This window comes from Salmo salar, chromosome 14, assembly GCF_965601325.2.
Source record: "Salmo salar chromosome 14, fSalSal1, whole genome shotgun sequence".
Taxonomy (NCBI): Eukaryota; Metazoa; Chordata; class Actinopteri; order Salmoniformes; family Salmonidae; genus Salmo; species Salmo salar.
Window position 1 is genome coordinate 51,201,862 of NC_138304.1, and position 26,974 is coordinate 51,228,835.

Genomic DNA, 26,974 nt, shown 5'->3' on the forward strand with positions numbered 1-26,974 from the left:
TCTAGTCCCCCCAATGTTGAAGTGGAACCACAGTGGTCTAGTCCCCCCAATGTTGAAGTGGAACCACAGTGGTCTAGTCCCCCCCAATGTCGAAGTGAAACCACATAATTCTCTCAGAGCCTTCCTTATAGAACAGTCATCCAGTGTTAGTAGTGACTTTGGTCTCTTTCTCTTCTGCTTAGTTCAGCTGGACTGGGTGGAGAGAGGAGATAAAAGGAGATAAAATATGAACTGCTGCTGAGAGGTTTACAGGAGGAATCACAACCCTAATGAAATGTCTCCTAATGAGAGCAGAGGGCAGAGGGCAGGTGAAGTCAGGACACCAAGGTCACAGAAGGACAGGATGAGGGAACTAAAAAGACAGAGAGTTTAGGTTCGTAGAAAAACATTTCAGGTGTGAGTTGATAATAGTCGTACTGAAACAGGATACGGTATTAAATGTTTCTTCTTCGTATTCATCATCCAGCACCACCCCAACATTTTAGAAATGTCCCTTTAAGGATAAAGTATGAAGGATAAAGTATTACAGGTTTAACTGGGTTTCTTGGTAAGCAAATTAAAAGAAATTAGTTGGATATTTAAAATCGAACAAAAAATTTATTTTAGAAATATGCTTTGTTTATTCTTAAATATTGTATTCACGTATCCCCCCATATTCTCCTTCTCCCCCTCTTCCCTCCTTCTCCCCCTCTCTCCCCCTCTCTCCCCCTCTCTCCCCTCCTTATCCCCCTCTCTCCCCTCCTTCTCCCCCTGTTCCCTCCTTCTCCCCCTCCCTCCCCCCCTCTCTCCCCCTCTCTCCCCTCCTTCTCCCCCTCTCTCCCCTCCTTCTCCCCCCTCTCTCCTCCTTCTCCCCCTCAGTGTATACCAGGTGGTGGTAGAAGAGGAGAGGCCTCGGAGGGCGAGGAGGGGTGCGGTTGAGATTCTCCGCTGTTACCCTGTCCCCATCCACTTCCAGAACTCCACGGTCCTAAACTCCCAGTACTACTTCACAGCTGAGTTCCCAGCCGTGGGGCTACAGGCTCCTCAACCCTTCACTGTGGGAGACAACAAGACCTACGGTGGTTACTGGAACGCCCCCCTACTGCCTCAGAAGAGCTACAGCATCTACTACCAGGCTGTCAGCACGGCTAACGGGGTGGGTACCTCTACTAGGGATATTAAGGTATTGGTGTGGGTGTTAATGGTTGTTCTAGTGGTATTATGGTAATGGATACTGGAACGCCCCCCTACTGCCCCAGAAGAGCTACAGCATCTACTACCAGGCTGTCAGCACGGCTAACGTGGTGGGTACCTCTACTAGGGATATTACGGTATTGGTATGGCAGGGCTCCAGACTAACATTTTCCCCTGGTGGTACTGGTGCCACTAACTTTTTCAGATGGTGGCACCAACACCATAATTTGGTGACCCCCCCCCCCCAAAAAAAAATGGAAATTAGCGGTTTCACACAATAGAAACATATGTCATTATCTTACTCCTTATAAGGCACTGCATCTCAGTGCTTGAGGCATCACTACAGACACCCTGGTTTGATATCCAGGCTGTATACCAACCGGCCGTGATTGGGAGTCCCATAGGGTGGCGCACAATTGGCCCAGCGTCGTCCGGGTTTGGCCGGTGAAGGCCGTCATTGTAAATAAGAATGTGTTCTTAAACAGATTTTTGATTAGTCCACATTTTTAAAAACAGCTTGAAAAATGATGCTTTATTTAAAGTCGAAATGATAGACTGACAGCTGACTTTAGGGACTGTAGTGTGAGGTGATAGACTGTAGTGTTAGGTGATAGACTGTAGTGCGTGGTGATAGACTGTAGTGTGTGGTGATAGACTAGTGTTAGGTGATAGACTGTAGTGTTAGGTGATAGACTAGTGTTAGGTGATAGACTGTAGTGTGAGGTGATAGACTGTAGTGTTAGGTGATAGACTGTAGTGTGTGGTGATAGACTGTAGTGTTAGGTGATAGACTGTAGTGTGTGGTGATAGACTGTAGTGTTAGGTGATAGACTGTAGTGTGAGGGGATAGACTGTAGTGTGAGGTGATCGACTGTAGTGTTAGGTGATAGACTGTAGTGTGAGGTGATAGACTGTAGTGTGAGGTGATAGACTGTAGTGTGAGGTGATAGACTGTAGTGTTAGGTGATAGACTGTAGTGTGAGGTGATAGACTGTAGTGTGAGGTGATAGACTGTAGTGTGAGGTGATAGACTGTAGTGTGTGGTGATAGACTGTAGTGTTAGGTGATAGACTAGTGTTAGGTGATAGACTGTAGTGTTAGGTGATAGACTGTAGTGTGAGGTGATAGACTGTAGTGTGAGGTGATAGACTGTAGTGTGAGGTGATAAACTGTAGTGTGTGGTGATAGACTGTAGTGTTAGGTGATAGACTAGTGTTAGGTGATAGACTGTAGTGTGAGGGGATAGACTGTAGTGTTAGGTGATAGACTGTAGTGTTAGGTGATAGACTGTAGTGTGTGGTGATATACTGTAGTGTTAGGTGATAGACTGTAGTGTTAGGTGATAGACTGTAGTGTGAGGTGATAGACTGTAGTGTTAGGTGATAGACTGTAGTGTGTGGTGATAGACTGTAGTGTTAGGTGATAGACTGTAGTGTGAGGTGATAGACTGTAGTGTGAGGTGATAGCCTGTAGTGTTAGGTGATAGACTGTAGTGTGTGTTGATAGACTGTAGTGTGTGGTGATAGACTGTAGTGTTAGGTGATAGACTGTAGTGTGTGGTGATAGACTGTAGTGTGTGGTGATAGACTGTAGTGTGAGGTGATAGACTGTAGTGTTAGGTGATAGACTGTAGTGTGTGGTGATATACTGTAGTGTTAGGTGATAGACTGTAGTGTTAGGTGATAGACTGTAGTGTGAGGTGATAGACTGTAGTGTTAGGTGATAGACTGTAGTGTGTGGTGATAGACTGTAGTGTGTGGTGATAGACTGTAGTGTTAGGTGATAGACTGTAGTGTGAGGTGATAGACTGTAGTGTTAGGTGATAGACTGTAGTGTGTGGTGATAGACTGTAGTGTTAGGTGATAGACTGTAGTATGTGGTGATAGACTGTAGTGTGTGGTGATAGACTGTAGTGTGAGGTGATAGACTGTAGTGTGAGGTGATAGACTGTAGTGTTAGGTGATAGACTGTAGTGTGTGGTGATAGACTGTAGTGTTAGGTGATAGACTGTAGTGTTAGGTGATAGACTAGTGTTAGGTGATAGACTGTAGTGTGAGGGGATAGACTGTAGTGTTAGGGGATAGACTAGTGTTAGGTGATAGACTGTAGTGTTAGTGTTAGGTGATAGACTGTAGTGTGTGGTGATAGACTGTAGTGTTAGGTGATAGACTGTAGTGTTAGGTAATAGACTGTAGTGTGAGGGGATAGACTGTAGTGTTAGGTGATAGACTGTAGTGTTAGGTGATAGACTAGTGTTAGGTGATAGACTGTAGTGTGTGGTGATAGACTGTAGTGTTAGGTGATAGACTGTAGTGTTAGGTAATAGACTGTAGTGTGAGGGGATAGACTGTAGTGTTAGGTGATAGACTGTAGTGTTAGGTGATAGACTAGTGTTAGGTGATAGACTGTAGTGTGTGGTGATAGACTGTAGTGTTAGGTGATAGACTGTAGTGTTAGGTGATAGACTGTAGTGTTAGGTGATAGACTGTAGTGTGTGGTGATAGACTGTAGTGTTAGGTGATAGACTGTAGTGTTAGGTAATAGACTGTAGTGTGAGGGGATAGACTGTAGTGTTAGGTGATAGACTGTAGTGTTAGGTGATAGACTAGTGTTAGGTGATAGACTGTAGTGTTAGGTGATAGACTGGAGGGATGGAGGTGGTGGTGGTTGGTGGTGGTGGTGGTGATGGTGATGGTGGTGGTTGTGGTTGTGGTTGTTGTGGTGGTGGTTGTGGTGGTGGTGGTGATGGTGGTGGTGATGGTGGTGGTGATGGTTGTTGTGGTGGTGGTTGTGGTGGTGGTGATGGTGGTGGTGGTCGTGGTGGTGATGTTGGTGGTGGTTGTGGTGGTGGTGGTGGTCGTGGTGGTGGTGGTGGTTGTGCTGGTCGTGGTTGTGCTGGTCGTGGTTGTGATTGTGGTGATGGTGGTGGTGGTTGTTGTGGTGATGGTGGTAGTGGTTGTTGTGATGTGGTGGTGGTGGTTGTGGTGATGGTGGTAGTGGTTGTTGTGATTTGGTGTTGGTGGTGGTTGTGGTGATGATGGTGGTGGTTGTGGTGATGGTGGTGGTGGTGGTGGCTGTGGTGGTGGTGATGGCTGTGGTGGTGATGTGGTTGTGGTGGTGGTGGTGGTGGTGGCTGTGGTGGTGGTGGTGGTGGTGGTGGTAGTGGTGGTGGTGGTGGTTGTTGTGGTTGTGGTGGTGGTGGTGGTGGTGGTTGTTGTGGTGGTGGTGGTGGTAGTGGTGGTGGTGGTGGTTGTGCTGGTCGTGGTTGTGCTGGTCGTGGTTGTGATTGTGGTGATGGTGGTGGTGGTTGTTGTGGTGATGGTGGTAGTGGTTGTTGTGATGTGGTGGTGGTGGTTGTGGTGATGGTGGTAGTGGTTGTTGTGATGTGGTGGTGGTGGTGGTGGTTGTGGTGATGGTGGTAGTGGTTGTTGTGATTTGGTGGTGGTGGTGGTTGTGGTGATGATGGTGGTGGTTGTGGTGATGGTGGTGGTGGTGGTGGCTGTGGTGGTGGTGATGGCTGTGGTGGTGATGTGGTTGTGGTGGTGGTGGTGGTGGTGGCTGTGGTGGTGGTGGTGGTGGTGGTGGTAGTGGTGGTGGTAGTGGTGGTGGTGGTGGTTGTTGTGGTTGTGGTGGTGGTGGTGATGGTGGTGGTGGTGGTGGTGGTGGTGGTAGTGGTGATGATGGGGAATGGTATTATTAGGCAGGTTCAACAACAACAGTGTCGTGGATTGTTCAGAGTGCAGCCTCTTTCCTCTCTAGCTCCTCTCTCCATCATCAAGTGGCACTTAGCTCTCCTCCTCCTCTCCTCCACTCCTCCTCTCCTCCTCTCCGGCTCTCTACAAAGCAAAGCTAAGCAGTGACAGAGAGTTCAATGGTGACTTGAAGAGATCTGGTCCAGAATGAAAATGGACCTTAAACAGGGTGCTTAAGGAGTTACCACACGTCTTAGATAGAGAGGATAGAGAGATAGAGGGGGAGAGAGACAGAGAGAAATGTTAGAAAGAGAGACAGACAGAGAGACAGAGAGAGATGTTAGAGAGAGAGAGAGACAGACAGAGAGAGAGACAGACAGAGAGATGTTAGAGAGACAGACAGAGATAAATGTTAGAGAGAGAGAGAGAGAGAGATATGTTAGAGAGCTGGAGAAGAGAACAGAGACAACACATGACAGAGGGAGGATTAAGGAGTTTACTCTCTGAAGAAAGTGTATTTCTCATTCCAAAACTTTCTAGGGTGAATTGGAGTACAGTAATCAATTATTACAATCACGATCAAAACATTCCATCTGGGCCTTTGCTAACTGAATTAGGTGTACTAATGCAGCATCACAGACAGTAGGCTCTCCAGGAATGAAGTTGAAGAACCCTGCTACTGTAGTCTGGAAGCTGTCAAAGTATTTTAGAAATTAAGAGCCTCCAATAGTTCAGAAACAGTAGAAACCACGTTGTCAACATCTATCGATGGTGTTTCACAGTGTGTCCATGAAGTGGTGTGAACACCAACGTTATCATAATCAAACTGGCACGGCTGTTACAGGTTTTGGCTTTTTCTCTCGATTGCGTTTTCTATTTTCGAGGGTCTTCTTCTTTTTTTGGAGGGGGGGGGGGGATTTTGGTCGGTGGATCGCATCCGACTTTTAGGTGCTTACACGACACATACTGTACTGGTGTTTGACGCCATTCTCTGCCTTCTCTGCCTACCAAATTGGGGAAAGGGAAAATTGCTCTGCCAACTAGTAAAACCCTCTAAAAAAAAAACTTTAAAAAAACACCAGCCATTCCACTGTTTAATCCTGTCTAGTCCTACTCCAGACCAACGGTCCTATTTCAAGGTTGATTGTCTTTTGGGTGTGGCATACTGATTGGAATCATCCTCGTTGGTCAGGATGTGTTTGCACCTGTTGTCCTCGTTAGTAAGAAGGCGTTTCTTCTGTGCAGACACAGCTGATATTTAAGAGCTATTGGCTCAGTGCTCCCCGTGTTGGTAGAACACAGCGCTTCCAAACACCAGGGTTGTGGGTTTGAATCCCACGGGGGACCAGTACAAAACTGAATGCACTCACTCTACTGTAAGTCGCTCTGGATAAGAGTGATTGCTAAATGTACAAGAAATGAAAGGCTTCTGTTGTAAAAACAGATGTTGGAAGAGATACACCTTGTGTTTAGCGTGTTCCCTTTACGTTGTTGAACGGAGCCTTTACCTGTATTTCTCCTGTTCTTTATGTTGTTGAACGGAGCCTTTACCTGTATTTCTCCTGTTCTTTACGTTGTTGAACGGACCTGTATTTCTCCTGTTCTTTATGTTGTTGAACGGACCTGTATTTCTCCTGTTCTTTACGTTGTTGAATGGAGCCTTTACCTGTATTTCTCCTGTTCTTTACGTTGTTGAACGGACCTGTATTTCTCCTGTTCTTTATGTTGTTGAACGGACCTGTATTTCTCCTGTTCTTTACGTTGTTGAATGGAGCCTTTACCTGTATTTCTCCTGTTCTTTATGTTGTTGAACGGAGCCTTTACCTGTATTTCTCCTGTTCTTTACGTTGTTGAACGGACCTGTATTTCTCCTGTTCTTTATGTTGTTGAACGGACCTGTATTTCTCCTGTTCTTTACGTTGTTGAATGGAGCCTTTACCTGTATTTCTCCTGTTCTTTATGTTGTTGAACGGAGCCTTTACCTGTATTTCTCCTGTTCTTTACGTTGTTGAACGGAGCCTTTACCTGTATTTCTCCTGTTCTTTACGTTGTTGAACGGACCTGTATTTCTCCTGTTCTTTACGTTGTTGAATGGAGCCTTTACATGTATTTCTCCTGTTCTTTATGTTGTTGAACGGAGCCTTTACCTGTATTTCTCCTCTTCTTTACGTTGTTGAACGGAACCTTTACCTGTATTTCTCCTGTTTGCTCCACCCACTTCTCCATTCTAAGTTAGTGTGGGTACATTTTTCTTAGTTTGTCTGATATCAAGTCCAGTCGGTGTTTTTTTAAAAAGCCCAGCCCATCCCAGTGGGTGTCCATGGTGGGATCTTTTATGACCCAACTAGAGTTGCTTGGCCACCACTTAGTAGAACCCCCCCCCCATGACGTTTTTAAAACCCGACCGGTTTTGTTTTGGTTTTCAATGGCTCATTTGTTAGTTCCCTTCTGTTGAGCGACGTTCACCTTCTTATTGGTGAACGTTAACGCAAGGAATCTCTTCTTTAGTCATCACAGATTTAAAAAAACTTAGATCCTCTGAAGGGGGCCAGGAAGTTACAACAGTCCTCAGAGGTGTAAGAATAACTAGGAGTATTAAACGAGGGTGTTTGATAGTTGGGACTTCTTCTTCTCTTTGCTCTAACTGTCAAGGAAGTCCTGATGTTTTGAATAACACGGCTCAGCGTTAACATCCACTCCAGCCGTTAACTCTCATGTTCAATCTCACCACTGTACTGACTGACTAATTCAATGTTGGAATTGTTCAGTAGACTTACGATTTATAACATGTGATGAAAATTGATGTGGACCAAGGTCCAACAGAAACACTGAGGCAGGGGAGCGGATTGAGTAGTGAATGAATGAATTGGTTAATTGGATCGTCTCATTGTTAATGTGACATATTTTGTTAAATGAATGTGCCTACTGCAACACACACACGCACACACTACGTTCTTTTCATGGCCTTCTCGCTCTCTCTTCTCTCCTGTCTGTCTATTGGTCGATGTTGAAGAGTTCACACACAGGGACAGTGCGGTGTGTGCGTGCTAGTATGCGTGTGTTTCTGCGTGGGCACACCCCCCCCCCCCCCCCCCACACACACACACCCACACACACCCCCCCACACACACACAGCTAACTGTTCTTTTGATCTTCTTTCTGTCTTGTCACACAGGAGACCAAGATTGACTGTGTCCGAGTCGCCACCAAAGGTAGGACCACACCAAGTCACATGTACACGTCCCTGAATCCACGCGGTTCACTGAGGACGTCGACGACGTCATGTCTAGTATTCTAACGTGACCTACACACCTTTATTAAAGAGCTGACAACATGAACTAGTTAGAACAACAGTCTTTATGTAGGTAGCCTTGAAATAAAGTGTTGGCAAACAAAGAAACAGCATGGCACACCCTCACACGGGCCAGACAAGTGTTTTCACACGTCTCAGAAACACTGTTTTCCCTTCAAGCACTGTTATTCAGCTCGTCACGCGGGCACACACACACGTTGTTATTCAGCTCGTCACACACACACACACACACACACACACACACACACACACACACACACACACACACACACACAGACCCACATTGTTATTCAGCTTGTCTTGCTGGTCCAGACATTAAGGTGATGCAGCTTAAACACTATTGATCAGGAGAGGGATTGATAATGCCGGGGGGGGGGGGGGGGAGATGGGATTGGTCATATTCTCACGTGCACACACAGACTTATCCAACCACACACAGGCTTCACACGCACACAGACACACATGAACACACAGACACATTGGCTACACACAGCTCAGTGAAGCCCTACAATAGTAAATCTCAGCCTCATTCCTCTCGTTAGATTAACAAGGCCTGCCGCTTAGTCAACAGCAACGGTCAGAATTGGTACATCGAGTGATAATCAAGTTGACCTGAAAGAGATGGTCAAGCAGCTAACTGCACAAGGTTGAGAGAGCTAACGACAACACGCATTAGGTGAAATAGACTGAAACGGTCATGTAAAGTCACGTGTAACACGTTAGCCTAGAGGTTAAGGTTCAGATACAGCTCTTTTTTTAAAATTAACAAACAAGGAATTACATGATTATCTTCTGTAACAATGAGAGTTTCTTTTTTTTTCATTAATGTTGCCTGGTGACTGAGATTTTGTTTGTATGGCTATTTTGAGTTTCCGTGTGGCCTCTCTGTTTCTCTCTCTCCCCTCTCGCTCCCTCCTCGCTCACTCTCCCCTCCTGCTCTCTCTGTCTCTCTCCCCCCTCTCCCTCCCTCCCCTATCTCCTTTTACCTCACCCCCCGTCTGCATGGACACTGTGTGCCCTCTTTCTATCTCTCTCTTTCTCTCTCTTTCTCTCTGCATGGACACTGTGCCTCCTCCTTCCTCTCTCTCTCTCTACATGGACACTGTGCCTCCTTCCTCTCTCTCTCTCTGCATGGACACTGTGCCTCCTCTCAGCTGCCATACTGGTGACTCAGCTCACTACTCCGTACATCCGCATCGCGCCTGCGGCTGGTGACGACCAACTAACAGGTTAGACTCTCTGCTCAACCCATCTCTGGAGCAGCCATTTCCTGCATCACCTACATGTATGAGACATCATGGGGGGGTTGTTAATAACATGAATTTGTTGACTCTGCCCAGCCCTTTGCCTTTATTCTGTCTGTCTCGATTACTCCGTCCGACAGGCTAGCTTCTCGGTCTGTCCTAATTACTCTGTCCGACAGGCTAGCTTCTCTGTCTGTCCTGATTACTCCGTCCGGCAGGCTAGCTTCTCGGTCTGTCCTAATTACTCCGTCCGGCAGGCTAGCTTCTGTCAGTCTCGATTACTCCGTCCGACAGGCTAGCTTCTCTGTCTGTCCTGATTACTCCGTCCGACAGGCTAGCTTCTCGGTCTGTCCTAATTACTCCGTCCGGCAGGCTAGCTTCTGTCAGTCTCGATTACTCCGTCCGACAGGCTAGCTTCTCTGTCTGTCCTGATTACTCCGTCCGGCAGGCTAGCTTCTGTCAGTCTCGATTACTCCGTCCGACAGGCTAGCTTCTCGGTCTGTCCTGATTACTCTGTCCGACAGGCTAGCTTCTCGGTCTGTCCTAATTACTCCGTCCGACAGGCTAGCTTCCTGGTCTGTCCTAATATCTCTGTCTGACAGGCTAGCTTCCTGGTCTGTCCTAATATCTCTGTCTGACAGGATAGTATAGTCTAGCTCAGTATATTGCAGGGAGACACCCACCAGATGCACATTTTAGTTCTAGCCCAGCACTAATTAACACACCTGTTTCAAATAAGCAACTAATCAAGCCTTTGATTATTTTAATAATGTGTTTATTGCTGGGCTAGATCAAATCCTAGTGTAGCTACAAGGGCTGGGTAGAGTGTCCTATGGTGAAACATCCTAACACTATAACACCTGTCCTATGGTGAAGCATCCTAACAGTATAACAGCTGTCCTATGGTGAAACATCCTAACAGAATTCCAGTATAACACCTGTCCTATGACGAAGCATCCGAACAGAATTCCAGTATACACCTGTCCTATGATGAAGCATCCTAACAGTATAACACCTGTCCTATGGTGAAGCATCCTAAACCCTATAACACCTGTCCTATGATGAAGCATCTGAACAGCATAACACCTGTCCTATGGGGAAGCATCCTAACACTATAACACATGTCCTATGGTGAAGCATCCTAACAGTATAACACCTGTCCTATGGATCCTAACAGTATAACACCTGTCCTATGGTGAAGCATCCTAACAGAATTCCAGTATAACACCTGTCCTATGATGAAGCATCCTAACGATATTAAACCTGTCCTATGGTGAAGCATCCTAACAGAATTCCAGTATAACACCTGTCCTATGATGAAGCATCCTAACGATATTAAACCTGTCCTATGGTGAAGCATCCTAACAGAATTCCAGTATAACACCTGTCCTATGATGAAGCATCCTAACGATATTAAACCTGTCCTATGGTGAAGCATCCTAACAGTATAACACCTGTCCTATGGATCCTAACAGTATAACACCTGTCCTATGATGAAGCATCCTAACAGAGTTTCAGTATAACACCTGTCCTATGGTGAAGCATCCTAACAGTATAACACCTGTCCTATGGTGAAGCATCCTAACAGTATAAGACCTGACCTATGGTAAAACATCCTAACAGAGTTTCAGTACTTCCTCATTTAATGTGTTAAAGTGAATCCGTTTGAATGAATATGTCTCATGATATATTCCATGAGATTTTAGTGACCTGTAGCATTGACAGAACGAAGCATATCAGCTATAATAATGTATTGTGTTCCTCATGATATACAGTAGATCTGATTTGCTTCTAACAGTACCAAAAATTAGAACATGGTAGAAATAGTTTTAGTTACTCAGCTCCGTGGTCCTGGAATTCTCTTTTGAACATTTTAAAATGTGACGATCTAGTTTCGTTGGCGGAGTTTAAACACTTGATCGATGTATATATTATAGAAGAGTGTAATTGTTTTTAGTCAAGATGTTTGTGTTTTTAAATGTTTTTGTTGTACTGTATGTGTGTTTATAGTTTTGTTTAATGTTGTGTGAGTGTATGTAATTTGGTTTGTCTGAAACGTTGTTCCCCTTGCTGCAATTGGATCAGGTCTCTGTTGGAAAATAGATATTTATCTCAATGAGAATAAACCTGTATAAATAAAAAAATCTAGCTACATGTATCTACCCTTACATCTGACACCAATATCCCTGTCTCCGTTCTCTGTGTGGACTGACAATCCTCCCGAGTTGGCGTAGCGGTCTAAGGCACTACATCTCAGTGCTACAGGCGTCACTACAGACACCCTGGTTCAAATCCAGGCTGTATCACAACCGGCCGCGATTGGGAGTCCCATAGGGTGGCGCACAATTGGTCCAGCATCGTCCGGGTTTGGCCGGGGTAGGCCGTCATTGTAAATAAGAATTTGTTCTTAACTGATTTGCCTAGTGGATAAAATTACAAACATGGACCTAGTTGGACACTGTAGACCAGGGATTCTCTCCATATATATTTATCTTGATCGTTCTCTCTCTCTCCCTCCCTCTCTCTCTCCCTCTCTCTCTCTCTCTCTCTCTCTCTCTCTCTCTCTCTCTCTCTCTCTCCCTCTCTCCCTCTCTCCCTCCCTGTCAGACTAGTCTGTAGTTATCAGATTGTCCTGGAAAAGAGAAAACCTTTCAATCAGTGCAAGTTGATAGTGAATCGTTCACACCGGTGTTGTTTCCTACCATTCTGAATTAAACATCTATATTTGAATCTAATCAACGTGTTAGATGGAGAGAACATGTCAATCACACACACACACAGAGAGAGAGAGAATAAACCCAGTCAAGCAAAGATTTATATCATAATGTATCATTCATTATGTATCCACAAGGCAGCTGACGTTTTAGACAGTTGGAATTCTAACTACGTTGTCGTTTTTCCTCAGACCCGAGGCTGCGTCCTACATTGCACCGCCTTTTTCCTATATAGTGCACTACTTTTGACCGTGGCCCAATAGGGGTTGACCCAAACCTGATTTGCTATAGGGATCTTCCTCATCTCGTCTATTAAAGATAGACCCCTAGACTGATACTAGAGGTGGAGGTGAGCAGGAGAGAATACCATCATTCTAAACAGGCCCAGAGAGTGATATTTACTGACTGTAGAATAGTTACCCTAAACAGGCCCAGAGAGGGATATTTAGTGACTGTAGAATAGTTACCCTAAACAGGCCCAGATAGTGATATTTAGTGACTGTAGAATACTGTATATTTACCCTAAACAGGCCCAGATAGTGATATTTAGTGACTGTAGAATAGTTACCCTAAACAGGCCCAGATAGTGATATTTAGTGACTGTAGAATACTGTATAGTTACCCTAAACAGGCCCAGATAGTGATATTTAGTGACTGTAGAATACTGTATAGTTACCCTAAACAGGCCCAGAGAGTGATATTTAGTGACTGTAGAATAGTTACCCTAAACAGGCCCAGAGAGTGATATTTAGTGACTGTAGAATACTGTATAGTTACCCTAAACAGGCCCAGATAGTGATATTTAGTGACTGTAGAATACTGTATAGTTACCCTAATCAGGCCCAGAGAGTGATATTTAGTGACTGTAGAATACTGTATAGTTACCCTAAACAGGCCCAGAGAGTGATATTTAGTGACTGTAGAATACTGTATAGTTACCCTAAACAGGCCCAGAGAGTGATATTTAGTGACTGTAGAATACTGTATAGTTACCCTAAACAGGCCCAGAGAGTGATATTTAGTGACTGTAGAATAGTTACACTAAACAGGCCCAGAGAGTGATATTTAGTGACTGTAGAATAGTTACCCTAAACAGGCCCAGAGAGTGATATTTAGTGACTGTAGAATACTGTATAGGTACCCTAAACAGGCCCAGATAGTGATATTTAGTGACTGTAGAATAGTTACCCTAAACAGGCCCAGAGAGTGATATTTAGTGACTGTAGAATACTGTATAGTTACCCTAATCAGGCCCAGAGAGTGATATTTAGTGACTGTAGAATAGTTACCCTAAACAGGCCCAGAGAGTGATATTTAGTGACTGTAGAATACTGTATAGTTACCCTAAACAGGCCCAGAGAGTGATATTTAGTGACTGTAGAATACTGTATAGTTACCCTAAACAGGCCCAGATAGTGATATTTAGTCACTGTAGAATAGTTACCCTAAACAGGCCCAGAGAGTGATATTTAGTGACTGTAGAATAGTTACACTAAACAGGCCCAGAGAGTGATATTTAGTGACTGTAGAATAGTTACACTAAACAGGCCCAGAGAGTGATATTTAGTGACTGTAGAATAGTTACACTAAACAGGCCCAGAGAGTGATATTTAGTGACTGTAGAATAGTTACACTAAACAGGCCCAGAGAGTGATATTTAGTGACTGTAGAATAGTTACCCTAAACAGGCCCAGAGAGTGATATTTAGTGACTGTAGAATACTGTATAGGTACCCTAAACAGGCCCAGATAGTGATATTTAGTGACTGTAGAATAGTTACCCTAAACAGGCCCAGAGAGTGATATTTAGTGACTGTAGAATACTGTATAGGTACCCTAAACAGGCTCACTTGCTAAGAGTATGGCATCTGTTTAAAGCTGTGGGTAGAAAAGACATCTCCATTTTTATGGAATGCCTATTTGAGATAGATAGGTTTACTAGCAGTTTACAGGCCTATTTGAGAGACCTTGAAACCAAATTCAACCGCTATGGATGGAATGAAACAGGATGTTTTCAGCAGTGAACCGTAGGCGTTAGAGCGATTTAGTTGTGAACTACTGTGCTTTCTGAAAGTATTCAGATCCCTTGACTTTTCCCACATTACGTTACAGCTGTTTTCTAAAATTTATTAAATAGTTTTTTTTCCCCCTCGTCAATCTACACCCCAATACTCCATAATAGCAAAGCAAAAAGTTCTTTTTATACCTTTTTGCTAATTTATAAAATATAATAAAGTGAAATATCACATTAAGATAAGTATTCAGACCCTTTACTCAGTACTTTGTTGAAGCACCTTTGGCAGCGATTACAGCCTCGAGTCTTCTTGGGTATGACGCTACAAGCTTGGCACACCTGTATTTGGGGAGTTTCTCCCATTCTTCTCTGCAGATCCTCTCAAGCTCTATCAGGTTGGATGGGGAGTGTTACTGCACGGCTATTTTCAGGTCTCTCCAGAGATGTTCGATTGGGTTCAAGTCCGGGCTCTGGCTGGGCCACTCAAGGACATTCAGAGACTTGTTCCGAAGCCACTCCTGCGTTGTCTTGGCTGTGTGCTTAGGGTCGTTGTCCTGTTGGAAGGTAAACCTTTGCCCCAGTCTGAGGTCCTGAGCGCTCTGGAGCAGGTTTTCATCAAGGATCTCTCTGTTCTTTGCTCTGTTCATCTTTGCTTCGATCCTGACTAGTATCCCAGTCCCTGATGCTGCCACCACCATGCTTCACCAACAGACGTGACGTGACGCTTGGCATTCAGCCCAAAGAGTTTAATCTTGGTTTTCATCAGACCAGTTTTTATTAGGTGCCTTTTGGCAAACTCCAAGCTGGCTGTCATGTGCCTTTTCCTGAGGAGTGGCTTCCGTCTGGCCACTCTACCATAAAGGCCTGATTGGTGGAGTGCTGCAGAGATGGTTGTCCTTCTGGAAGTTTCTCCCATCTCCACAGAGGAACTCTGGAGTTCTGTCAGAGTGACCATCGGGTTCTTGGTCACCTCCCTGACCAAGGCCCTTCTCCCCCGATTGCTCAGTTTGATTGGGCGGCCAGCTCTAAGAAGAGTTTCGGTGATTCCAAACTTATTCAATTTAAGAATGATGGAGGCCACTGTGTTCTTGGGGACCTTCAATGCTGCAGAAAGTTGTTGGTACCCTTTCCCAGATCAGTGCCGCGACACAATCCTGACTCTATGGACAATTCCTTCAACCTCATGGCTTGGTTTTTGTTCTGAAATGCACTGTCAACTGTGGGACCTTATATAGACAGCTGTGTGCCTTTTCCAAATCATGTCCAATCAATTGAATTTACCACCGGTGGACTCCAATCAAGTTGTAGAAACATATCAAAGGATGACCAATGGAAACAGGAAGCACCTGAGCTCAATTTAGAGTCTCATAGCAAAGGGCTATGTAAATAAGGTATTTCTGTTTTGTACTTTTTATATAAATTAGAAAAAATGTCTAAACCTGTTTTCACTTTGTCATTATGGGGTATTGTGTATAGATGAATGAGTATGTTTTTTTTTTTTTTTTTTTTTATTTAATCCATTTTAGATTAAGGCTGTAACATAACAAAATGTGGAAAATATCAAAGGGGTCTGAATACATTCCGAAAGGCACTGTACATACAATATTAAAAGGTTAGGGATATGTCTTCCTTTAAACGCAGTACGACCAGTTAAACAGAACATGGACAAGACCTATTAGCCCAGATCAATGTAGATGAATCTACTACTCAATCCACTATTACACCATCACCACTTAGGACCACTAGGGATTTCACCTCATTTAGTAAGATAGATAGGCATATTAGTAATAAGTAACAGTAGGAGATGTCTGCTAATGTCTTCGTATGTTGTTGTGTAGGAGAAGCCACCCGTAAGCCTGTTGTTGTGTAGGAGAGGCCACTCGTAAGCCTGTTGTTGTATAGGAGAGGCCACCCGTAAGCCTGTTGTTGTATAGGAGAGGCCACTCGTAAACCTGTTGTTGTATAGGAGAGGCCACCCGTAAGCCTGTTGTTGTATAGGAGAGGCCACCCGTAAGCCTGTTGTTGTATAGGAGAGGCCACTCGTAAGCCTGTTGTTGTATAGGAGAGGCCACTCGTAAGCCTGTTGTTGTATAGGAGAGGCCACTCATAAGCCTGTTTGTGTAGTTGTTAATGTTGTCTTGTTGTTGTATAGGAGAGGCCACTCATAATTCTGTTTGTGTAGTTGTTAATGTTTTCTTGTTGTTGTATAGGAGAGGCCACTCATAAGCCTGTTGTTGTATAGGAGAGGCCACCCGTAAGCCTGTTGTTGTATAGGAGAGGCCACTCGTAAGCCTGTTGTTGTATAGGAGAGGCCACTCGTAAGCCTGTTGTTGTATAGGAGAGGCCACTCATAAGCCTGTTTGTGTAGTTGTTAATGTTGTCTTGTTGTTGTATAGGAGAGGCCACTCATAATTCTGTTTGTGTAGTTGTTAATGTTTTCTTGTTGTTGTATAGGAGAGGCCACTCATAAGCCTGTTGTTGTATAGGAGAGGCCACCCATAAGCCTGTTGTATAGGAGAGGCCACTCATTTTATTTAATCCATTTTAGATTAAGGCTGTAACATAACAAAATGTGGAAAATATCAAAGGGGTCTGAATACATTCCGAAAGGCACTGTACATACAATATTAAAAGGTTAGGGATATGTCTTCCTTTAAACGCAGTACGACCAGTTAAACAGAACATGGACAAGACCTATTAGCCCAGATCAATGTAGATGAATCTACTACTCAATCCACTATTACACCATCACCACTTAGGACCACTAGGGATTTCACCTTGTTTAGTAAGATAGATAGGCATATTAGTAATAAGTAACAGTAGGAGATGTCTGCTAATGTCTTCGTATGTTGTTGTGTAGGAGAGGCCACCCGTAAGCCTGTTGTTGTGTAGGAGAGGCCACTCGTAAGCCTGTTGTTGTATAGGAGAGGCCACCCGTAAGCCTGTTGTTGTGTAGGAGAGGCCACCCGTAAGCCTGTTGTTGTGTAGGAGAGGCCACCTGTAAGCCTGTTGTTGTATAGGAGAGGCCACTCGTAAGCCTGTTGTTGTGTAGGAGAGGCCACCCGTAAGCCTGTTGTTGTGTAGGAGAGGCCACCTGTAAGCCTGTTGTTGTATAGGAGAGGCCACTCGTAAGCCTGTTGTTGTGTAGGAGAGGCCACCCGTAAGCCTGTTGTTGTATAGGAGAGGCCACCCGTAAGCCTGTTGTTGTATAGGAGAGGCCACCCGTAAGCCTGTTGTTGTATAGGAGAGGCCACTCGTAAGCCTGTTGTTGTATAGGAGAGGCCACTCATAAGCCTTTTTGTGTAGTTGTTAATGTTATCTTGTTGTTGTATAGGAGAGGCCACTCATAATTCTGTTTGTGTAGTTGTTAATGTTTTCTTGTTGTTGTATAGGAGAGGCCACTCGTAAGCCTGTTGTTGTATAGGAGAGGCCACCCATAAGCCTGTTGTATAGGAGAGGCCACTCATAAGCCTGTTTGTGTAGTTGTTAATGTTGTCTTGTTGTTGTTGTATAGGAGAGGCCACTCATAAGCCTGACGCAGTGGAACCAGAGAAACAGACAGACAACACAGTGAAGATAACCGGCGTCATCGCTGGCATCCTCCTCTTTGTCATCATCTTCCTCGGAGTCATCCTCCTCCTGAAGAAAAGGTAAGACATTTTGTAGAAGTTCTATATTTTGTGTAAAGATGTGTTGCTATATGTTATGTGTCCTATATATTTAATATATTGTCACTCTATGTTGATGTTATGTCACGTCTACAAACACTGTTACACAGTGAGACAAACTGAAGAAGACAAACATTTACAACATGGGGTACATTTGGACAGCTTGGTCGTTTACAATTGTAATCTGGAAGAAGTTTTTTTTTTTTTTTTTACGAGTCTCTTCCACTCGTTTCCCCTGTTTTCTCTCTCTAAAGCACAGCAGTGTTGTCAGCGTTGTCAGCGCAAAACGTAAATAATGAATTTGATGATGTTGATACGCTACATTACGTCTGTTTACAGCTATGAGAAACAGTTTGCTGTGAAAGATGAATGTCTCCGCGGCCCAATCATACAAGACGCACCACCCCGTTCAATGACAGTGGGTTGGAGACGGGAGGAAAAGGGAAATATTTTGGAGTACTATAGAAGGGAAGATTAGAGAATAGGAGATAAGAAGGAAATAATGATGAAAGGCTGAAAGAGAGAAGGGGAAGGAAGAGAGGGGGAATATGGAGGGGGTAGAAGAGAACAGAGAGAGGGAATAGAGAGGGGGTAGAAGAAAGAGGGGGGCATTAGAGAAAGAGGAGAGAGAGAGAGGGGGTAGAAGAGAAAGAGAGAACAGAGGAAAGAGAGAGGGATTAGAGAAGGGGTAGAAGAGAACAGAGAGGGAATAGAGAGGGGTAGAAGAGAACAGAGAGGGAATAGAAAAAGGAGAGAGAGAGGGAATAGAGAGGGAATAGAGAGGGGGGTAGAAGAGAAAGAGAGAACAGAGAGAGGGGGGTAGAAGAGACAGAGAGGAGAGAGAGAGAGGGAATAGAGAGGGGGGGTAGAAGAGAAAGAGAGAACAGAGAGAGGGGGGTAGAAGAGACAGAGAGGAGAGAGAGAGAGAATAAATAGCCTTCCTATAACCATGTATTGTAGCTTCAGACTAAGTTTACATTAGCCCAAGCCCCTGTTCTCCATGTCACCCAATAGCTTCAGCCTAAGTTTACATTAGCCCCAGCCCCTGTTCTCCATGTCATCCAATAGCTTCAGCCTACGTTTACATTAGCCCCAGCCCCTGTTCTCCATGTCACCCAATAGCTTCAGCCTACGTTTACATTAGCCCCAGCCCCTGTTCTCCATGTCACCCAATAGCTTCAGCCTACATTTACATTAGCCGCAGCCCCTGTTCTCCATGTCAAGCAGGCCTGAAATAACACAATGTCACTTTATTTATGTGTGCTGTAGATTAGTTGGGTGTGCTCTTATCTGTGTCCCAAAATGGCATCCTACTCCCTATATAGTTACTAGAGCCATATAGTGATAAAGTAGTGCACTATGTATTGAATAGGGGGCCATTTGATAACTGCATTCAATATCTGGAACGAAGGGACTGGCAAGGGGAAAAACGCCTTGACAATAGCAGGGGGGGGGGGGGGGGGGGATACAGGCCTGTTTTCAAACTTTTATTATCTGGTCTTTCCCGCTGTAACTTTTAGTTTGAAGAGTTAGTTAAGTTAGTGGGAGTGGTAGACGGAGTTGTAGATGCTAGTTCCTTGGTAGTGGAGGTGGGAGTGGTAGATGCTAGTTCATTGGCAGTGGAGGTGGGAGTGGTATATGTAGTGGTAGATGCTAGTTCCTTGGCAGTGGAGGTGGGAGTGGTAGATGTAGTGGTAGATGCTAGTTCCTTGGTAATGGAGGTGGGAGTGGTAGATGCTAGTTCCTTGGCAGTGGAGGTGGGAGTGGTAGATGTAGTGGTAGATGCTAGTTCCTTGGTAATGGAGGTGGGAGTGGTAGATGCTAGTTCATTGGTAATGGAGGTGGGAGTGGTAGATGCTAGTTCATTGGCGGTGGGAGTGGTAGATGCTATTTCCTTGGTAGTGGAGGTGGGAGTGGTAGATGTAGTGGTAGATGCTAGTTCCTTTGTTGTGGGAGTGGTAGATTCTTGTTCCTTGGTAGTGGAGGGTGGAGTGGTAGATGCTAGTTCCTTGGTAATGGAGGTGGGAGTGGTAGATGCTAGTTCCTTGGTAATGGAGGTGGGAGTGGTAGATGTAGTGGTAGATGCTAGTTCCTTGGTAATGGAGGTGGGAGTGGTAGATGTAGTGGTAGATGCTAGTTCCTTTGTTGTGGGAGTGGTAGATGCTAGTTCCTTGGTTGTGGAGGTGGGAGTGGTAGATGCTAGGTCCTTGGTAATGGAGGTGGGAGTGGTAGATGCTAGTTCGTTGTTAATGGAGGTGGGAGTGGTAGATGTAGTGGTAGATGCTAGTTCCTTGGTAATAGAGGTGGGAGAGGTAGATGCTAGTTCATTGGTAATTGAGGTGGGAGTGGTAGATGTAGTGGTAGATGCTAGTTCCTTGGTTGTGGAGGTGGGAGTGGTAGATGCTAGGTCCTTGGTAACGGAGGTGGGAGTGGTATTTGCTAGTTCCTTTGTTGTGGGAGTGGTAGATGCTACTTCCTTGGTAGTGGAGGTGGGAGTGGTAGATGCTAGTTCCTTGGTAATAGAGTTGGGAGTGGTAGATGCTAGTTCCTTTGTTGTGGGAGTGGTAGATGCTAGTTCCTTGGTTGTGGAGGTGGGAGTGGTAGATGCTAGTTCCTTGTTGGTGGGAGTGGTAGATGCTAGGTCCTTGGTAATGGAGGTGGGTGTGGTAGATGCTAGTTCCTTGGTAATAGAGTTGGGAGTGGTAGATGCTAGTTCCTTTGTTGTGGGAGTGGTAGATTCTTGTTCCTTGGTAGTGGAGGGTGGAGTGGTAGATGCTAGTTCCTTGGTAATGGAGGTGGGAGTGGTAGATGCTAGTTCCTTGGTAATGGAGGTGGGAGTGGTAGATGTAGTGGTAGATGCTAGTTCCTTGGTAATGGAGGTGGGAGTGGTAGATGTAGTGGTAGATGCTAGTTCCTTTGTTGTGGGAGTGGTAGATGCTAGTTCCTTGGTTGTGGAGGTGGGAGTGGTAGATGCTAGGTCCTTGGTAATGGAGGTGGGAGTGGTAGATGCTAGTTCGTTGTTAATGGAGGTGGGAGTGGTAGATGTAGTGGTAGATGCTAGTTCCTTGGTAATAGAGGTGGGAGAGGTAGATGCTAGTTCATTGGTAATTGAGGTGGGAGTGGTAGATGTAGTGGTAGATGCTAGTTCCTTGGTTGTGGAGGTGGGAGTGGTAGATGCTAGGTCCTTGGTAACGGAGGTGGGAGTGGTATTTGCTAGTTCCTTTGTTGTGGGAGTGGTAGATGCTACTTCCTTGGTAGTGGAGGTGGGAGTGGTAGATGCTAGTTCCTTGGTAATAGAGTTGGGAGTGGTAGATGCTAGTTCCTTTGTTGTGGGAGTGGTAGATGCTAGTTCCTTGGTTGTGGAGGTGGGAGTGGTAGATGCTAGTTCCTTGTTGGTGGGAGTGGTAGATGCTAGGTCCTTGGTAATGGAGGTGGGTGTGGTAGATGCTAGTTCCTTGGTAATAGAGTTGGGAGTGGTAGATGCTAGTTCCTTTGTTGTGGGAGTGGTAGATTCTTGTTCCTTGGTAGTGGAGGGTGGAGTGGTAGATGCTAGTTCCTTGGTAATGGAGGTGGGAGTGGTAGATGCTAGTTCCTTGGTAATGGAGGTGGGAGTGGTAGATGTAGTAGTAGATGCTATTTCCTTGGTAATGGAGGTGGGAGTGGTAGATGTAGTGGTAGATGCTAGTTCCTTTGTTGTGGGAGTGGTAGATGCTAGTTCCTTGGTTGTGGAGGTGGGAGTGGTAGATGCTAGGTCCTTGGTAATGGAGGTGGGAGTGGTAGATGCTAGTTCGTTGTTAATGGAGGTGGGAGTGGTAGATGTAGTGGTAGATGCTAGTTCCTTGGTAATAGAGGTGGGAGTGGTAGATGCTAGTTCATTGGTAATTGAGGTGGGAGTGGTAGATGTAGTGGTAGATGCTAGTTCCTTGGTTGTGGAGGTGGGAGTGGTAGATGCTAGGTCCTTGGTAACGGAGGTGGGAGTGGTAGTTTCTTGTTCCTTGGTAATGGGAGTGGTAGATGTAGTGGTAGATGCTAGTTCCTTGGTAATAGAGGTGGGAGTGGTAGATGCTAGTTCCTTGGTTGTGGGAGTGTTAGATGCTAGTTCCTTGGTAATGGGGGTGGGAGTGGTAGATGTAGTGGTAGATGCTAGTTCCTTGGTTGTGGAGGTGGGATTGGTAGATGTTGTGGTAGAGGCTAGTTCCTTGGTAATAGAGGTGGGATTGGTAGATGCTAGTTCCTTGGTTGTGGGAGTGGTAGATGCTTGGTCCTTGGTAATGGGCGCGGGAGTGGTAGATGCTTGTTCCTTGGTAGTAGAGGTGGTAGTGGTAGATGCTAGTTCCTTGGTAATGGAGGTGGGAGTGGTAGATGCTAGTTCCTTGGATGTGGGAGTGGTAGATGCTAGGTACTTGGTAATGGAGGTGGGAGTGGTAGATGCTAGGTACTTGGTAGTGGAGGTGAGAGTGGTAGATGCTAGTTCCTTTGTTGTGGGAGTGGTAGATGCTAGTTCCTTGGTAGTGGAGGTGGGAGTGGTAGATGCTAGTTCCTTGGTAATAGAGTTGGGAGTGGTAGATGCTAGTTCCTTTGTTGTGGGAGTGGTAGATGCTACTTCCATGGTTGTGGAGTTGGGAGTGGTAGATGCTAGTTCCAGGTTGGTGGGAGTGGTAGATGCTAGGTCCTTGGTAATGGAGGTGGGAGTGGTAGATGCTTGTTCCTTGGTAGTGGAGGGTGGAGTGGTAGATGCTAGTTCCTTGGTAATGGAGGTGGGAGTGGTAGATGCTAGTTCCTTGGTAATGGAGGTGGGAGTGGTAGATGGAGTGGTAGATGCTAGTTCCTTTGTAATGGAGGTGGGAGTGGTAGATGTAGTGGTAGATGCTAGTTCCTTTGTTGTGGGAGTGGTAGATGCTAGTTCCTTGGTTGTGGAGGTGGGAGTGGTAGATGCTAGTTCCTTGTTGGTGGGAGTTGTAGATGCTTGGTCCTTGGTAATGGAGGTGGGAGTGGTAGATGCTTGTTCCTTGTTGGTGGGAGTGGTAGATGCTAGTTCCTTGGTAATGGAGGTGGGAGTGGTAGATGCTTTTTCCTTGGTAATAGAGGTGTGAGTAGTAGATGCTAGTTCCTTGGTAATGGAGGGGGGATTGGTAGATGCTAGTTCCTTGGTATTGGAGGTGGGAGTGGTAGATTCTAGTTCCTTGGTAATGGAGGTTGGAGTGGTAGATGCTAGTTACTTTGTAATGGAGGTGGGAGTGGTAGATGTAGTGGTAGATGTTAGTTCCTTGGTAATGGAGGTGGGAGTGGTAGATGTAGTAGTAGATGCTAGTTCCTTTGTTGTGGGAGTGGTAGATGCTAGTTCCTTGGTTGTGGAGGTGGGAGTGGTAGATGCTAGGTCCTTGGTAATGGAGGTGGGAGTGGTAGATGCTAGTTCGTTGTTAATGGAGGTGGGAGTGGTAGATGTAGTGGTAGATGCTAGTTCCTTGGTAATAGAGGTGGGAGTGGTAGATGCTAGTTCATTGGTAATTGAGGTGGGAGTGGTAGATGTAGTGGTAGATGCTAGTTCCTTGGTTGTGGAGGTGGGAGTGGTAGATCCTAGGTCCTTGGTAACGGAGGTGGGAGTGGTATTTGCTAGTTCCTTTGTTGTGGGAGTGGTAGATGCTACTTCCTTGGTAGTGGAGGTGGGAGTGGTAGATGCTAGTTCCTTGGTAATAGAGTTGGGAGTGGTAGATGCTAGTTCCTTTGTTGTGGGAGTGGTAGATGCTAGTTCCTTGGTTGTGGAGGTGGGAGTGGTAGATGCTAGTTCCTTGTTGGTGGGAGTGGTAGATGCTAGGTCCTTGGTAATGGAGGTGGGTGTGGTAGATGCTAGTTCCTTGGTAATAGAGTTGGGAGTGGTAGATGCTAGTTCCTTTGTTGTGGGAGTGGTAGATTCTTGTTCCTTGGTAGTGGAGGGTGGAGTGGTAGATGCTAGTTCCTTGGTAATGGAGGTGGGAGTGGTAGATGCTAGTTCCTTGGTAATGGAGGTGGGAGTGGTAGATGTAGTGGTAGATGCTAGTTCCTTGGTAATGGAGGTGGGAGTGGTAGATGTAGTGGTAGATGCTAGTTCCTTTGTTGTGGGAGTGATAGATGCTAGTTCCTTGGTTGTGGAGGTGGGAGTGGTAGATGCTAGGTCCTTGGTAATGGAGGTGGGAGTGGTAGATGCTAGTTCGTTGTTAATGGAGGTGGGAGTGGTAGATGTAGTGGTAGATGCTAGTTCCTTGGTAATAGAGGTGGGAGTGGTAGATGCTAGTTCATTGGTAATTGAGGTGGGAGTGGTAGATGTAGTGGTAGATGCTAATTCCTTGGTTGTGGAGGTGGGAGTGGTAGATGCTAGGTCCTTGGTAACGTAGCTGGGAGTGGTAGTTTCTTGTTCCTTGGTAGTGGAGGTGGGAGTGGTAGATGCTAGTTCCTTGTTGGTGGTGGTAGGAGTGGTAGATGCTAGGTCCTTGGTGATGGAGGTGGGAGTGGTAGATGCTTGTTCCTTGGTAATGGGAGTGGTAGATGTAGTGGTAGATGCTAGTTCCTTGGTAATAGAGGTGGGAGTGGTAGATGCTAGTTCATTGGTAATTGAGGTGGGAGTGGTAGATGTAGTGGTAGATGCTAGTTCCTTGGTTGTGGAGGTGGGAGTGGTAGATGCTAGGTCCTTGGTTGTGGGAGTGTTAGATGCTAGTTCCTTGGTAATGGGGGTGGGAGTGGTAGTTTCTTGTTCCTTGGTAGTGGAGGTGGGAGTGGTAGATGCTAGTTCCTTGTTGGTGGTGGTGGGAGTGGTAGATGCTAGGTCCTTGGTAATGGAGGTGGGAGTGGTAGATGCTTGTTCCTTGGTAATGGGAGTGGTAGATGTAGTGGTAGATGCTAATTCCTTGGTAATAGAGGTGGGAGTGGTAGATGCTAGTTCCTTGGTTGTGGGAGTGTTAGATGCTAGTTCCTTGGTAATGGGGGTGGGAGTGGTAGATGCTTGTTCCTTGGTAGTGGAGGTGGGAGTGGTAGATGCTAGTTCCTTGGTTGTGGGAGTGTTAGATGCTAGTTCCGTGGTAATGGGGGTGGGAGTGGTAGATGCTTGTTCCTTGGTAGTGGAGGTGGGAGTGGTAGATGTAGTGGTAGATGCAAGTTCCTTGGTTGTGGAGGTGGAAGTGGTAGATGTAGTGGTAGATGCTAGTTCCTTTGTAATAGAGGTGGGAGTGGTAGATGCTAGTTCCTTGGTTGTGGAGGTGGGAGTGGTAGATGCTAGTTCCTTGGTTGTGGGAGTGTTAGATGCTAGTTCCTTGGTAATGGGGGTGGGAGTGGTAGATGCTTGTTCCTTGGGAGTGGAGGTGGGAGTGGTAGATGTAGTGGTAGATGCTAGTTCCTTGGTTGTGGAGGTGGGAGTGGTAGATGCTAGGTCCTTGGTTGTGGGAGTGGTAGATGCTAGGTCTTTGGTAAGGGGTGCGGGAGTGGTAGATGCTTGTTCCTTGGTAGTAGAGGTGGTAGTGGTAGATGCTAGTTCCTTGGTAATGGAGGTGGGAGTGGTAGATGCTAGGTACTTGGTAATGGAGGTGGGAGTGGTAGATGCTTGTTCCTTGGTAGTGGAGGTGGGAGTGGTATTTGGTAGTTCCTTTGTTGTGGGAGTGGTAGATGCTAGTTCCTTTGTAGTGGAGGTGGGAGTGGTAGATGCTAGTTCCTTGGTAATAGAGTTGGGAGTGGTAGATGCTAGTTCCTTTGTTGTGGGAGTGGTAGATGCTAGTTCCTGGTAGTGGAGGTCGGAGTGGTAGATGCTAGTTCCTTGGTAATAGAGTTGGGAGTGGTAGATGCTAGTTCCTTTGTTGTGGGAGTGGTAGATGCTAGTTCCTTGGTTGTGGAGGTGGGAGTGGTAGATGCTAGTTCCTTGTTGGTGGGAGTGGTAGGTGCTAGGTCCTTGGTAATGGAGGTGGGTGTGGTAGATGCTAGTTCCTTGGTAATAGAGGTGGGAGTGGTAGATGCTAGTTCCTTTGTTGTGGGAGTGGTAGATGCTTGTTCCTTGGTAGTGGAGGGTGGAGTGGTAGATGCTAGTTCCTTGGTAATGGAGGTGGGAGTGGTAGATGTAGTGGTAGATGCTAGTTCCTTGGTTGTGGAGGTGGGAGTGGTAGATGCTAGGTCCTTGGTAATGGAGGTGGGAGTGGTAGATGCTAGTTCGTTGTTAATGGAGGTGGGAGTGGTAGATGTAGTGGTAGATGCTAGTTCCTTGGTTGTGGAGGTGGGAGTGGTAGATGCTAGGTCCTTGGTTGTGGGAGTGGTAGATGCTAGGTCTTTGGTAAGGGGTGCGGGAGTCGTAGATGCTTGTTCCTTGGTAGTAGAGGTGGTAGTGGTAGATGCTAGTTCCTTGGTAATGGAGGTGGGAGTGGTAGATGCTAGGTACTTGGTAATGGAGGTGGGAGTGGTAGATGCTTGTTCCTTGGTAGTGGAGGTGGGAGTGGTATTTGGTAGTTCCTTTGTTGTGGGAGTGGTAGATGCTAGTTCCTTTGTAGTGGAGGTGGGAGTGGTAGATGCTAGTTCCTTGGTAATAGAGTTGGGAGTGGTAGATGCTAGTTCCTTTGTTGTGGGAGTGGTAGATGCTAGTTCCTTGGTTGTGGAGGTGGGAGTGGTAGATGCTAGTTCCTTGTTGGTGGGAGTGGTAGGTGCTAGGTCCTTGGTAATGGAGGTGGGTGTGGTAGATGCTAGTTCCTTGGTAATAGAGGTGGGAGTGGTAGATGCTAGTTCCTTTGTTGTGGGAGTGGTAGATGCTAGTTCCTTGGTAATAGAGGTGGGAGTGGTAGATGCTAGTTCCTTTGTTGTGGGAGTGGTAGATGCTTGTTCCTTGGTAATGGAGGTGGGAGTGGTAGATGCTAGTTCGTTGTTAATGGAGGTGGGAGTGGTAGATGTAGTGGTAGATGCTAGTTCCTTGGTAATAGAGGTGGGAGTGGTAGATGCTAGTTCATTGGTAATTGAGGTGGGAGTGGTAGATGTAGTGGTAGATGCTAGTTCCTTGGTTGTGGAGGTGGGAGTGGTAGATGCTAGTTCCTTGGTTGTGGGAGTGTTAGATGCTAGTTCCTTGGTAATGGGGGTGGGAGTGGTAGATGCTTGTTCCTTGGTAGTGGAGGTGTGAGTGGTAGATGCAAGTTCCTTGTTGGTGGTGGTGGGAGTG

General features: G+C 45.8%; 1 protein-coding gene across 5 annotated transcripts in view; it reads left to right on the forward strand.

Annotated features, from left to right (window-relative positions):
• The window catches only part of LOC106595545 (receptor-type tyrosine-protein phosphatase mu), a 716,546-nt gene that overhangs the window by 462,566 nt on the left and 227,006 nt on the right, over positions 1-26,974 (forward strand). For 3 of the 5 annotated variants that reach the window (XM_045694495.2, XM_045694499.2, XM_082961032.1), the window contains 4 exons: positions 859-1,135; positions 8,041-8,077; positions 9,333-9,407; positions 17,664-17,799. In XM_045694495.2, the coding sequence (XP_045550451.1) occupies positions 859-1,135; positions 8,041-8,077; positions 9,333-9,407; positions 17,664-17,799 (525 nt within the window). The remainder of the gene's footprint in view (positions 1-858; positions 1,136-8,040; positions 8,078-9,332; positions 9,408-17,663; positions 17,800-26,974) is intronic. The other 2 variants (XM_045694501.2, XM_045694500.2) reach the window with 1 other exon arrangement.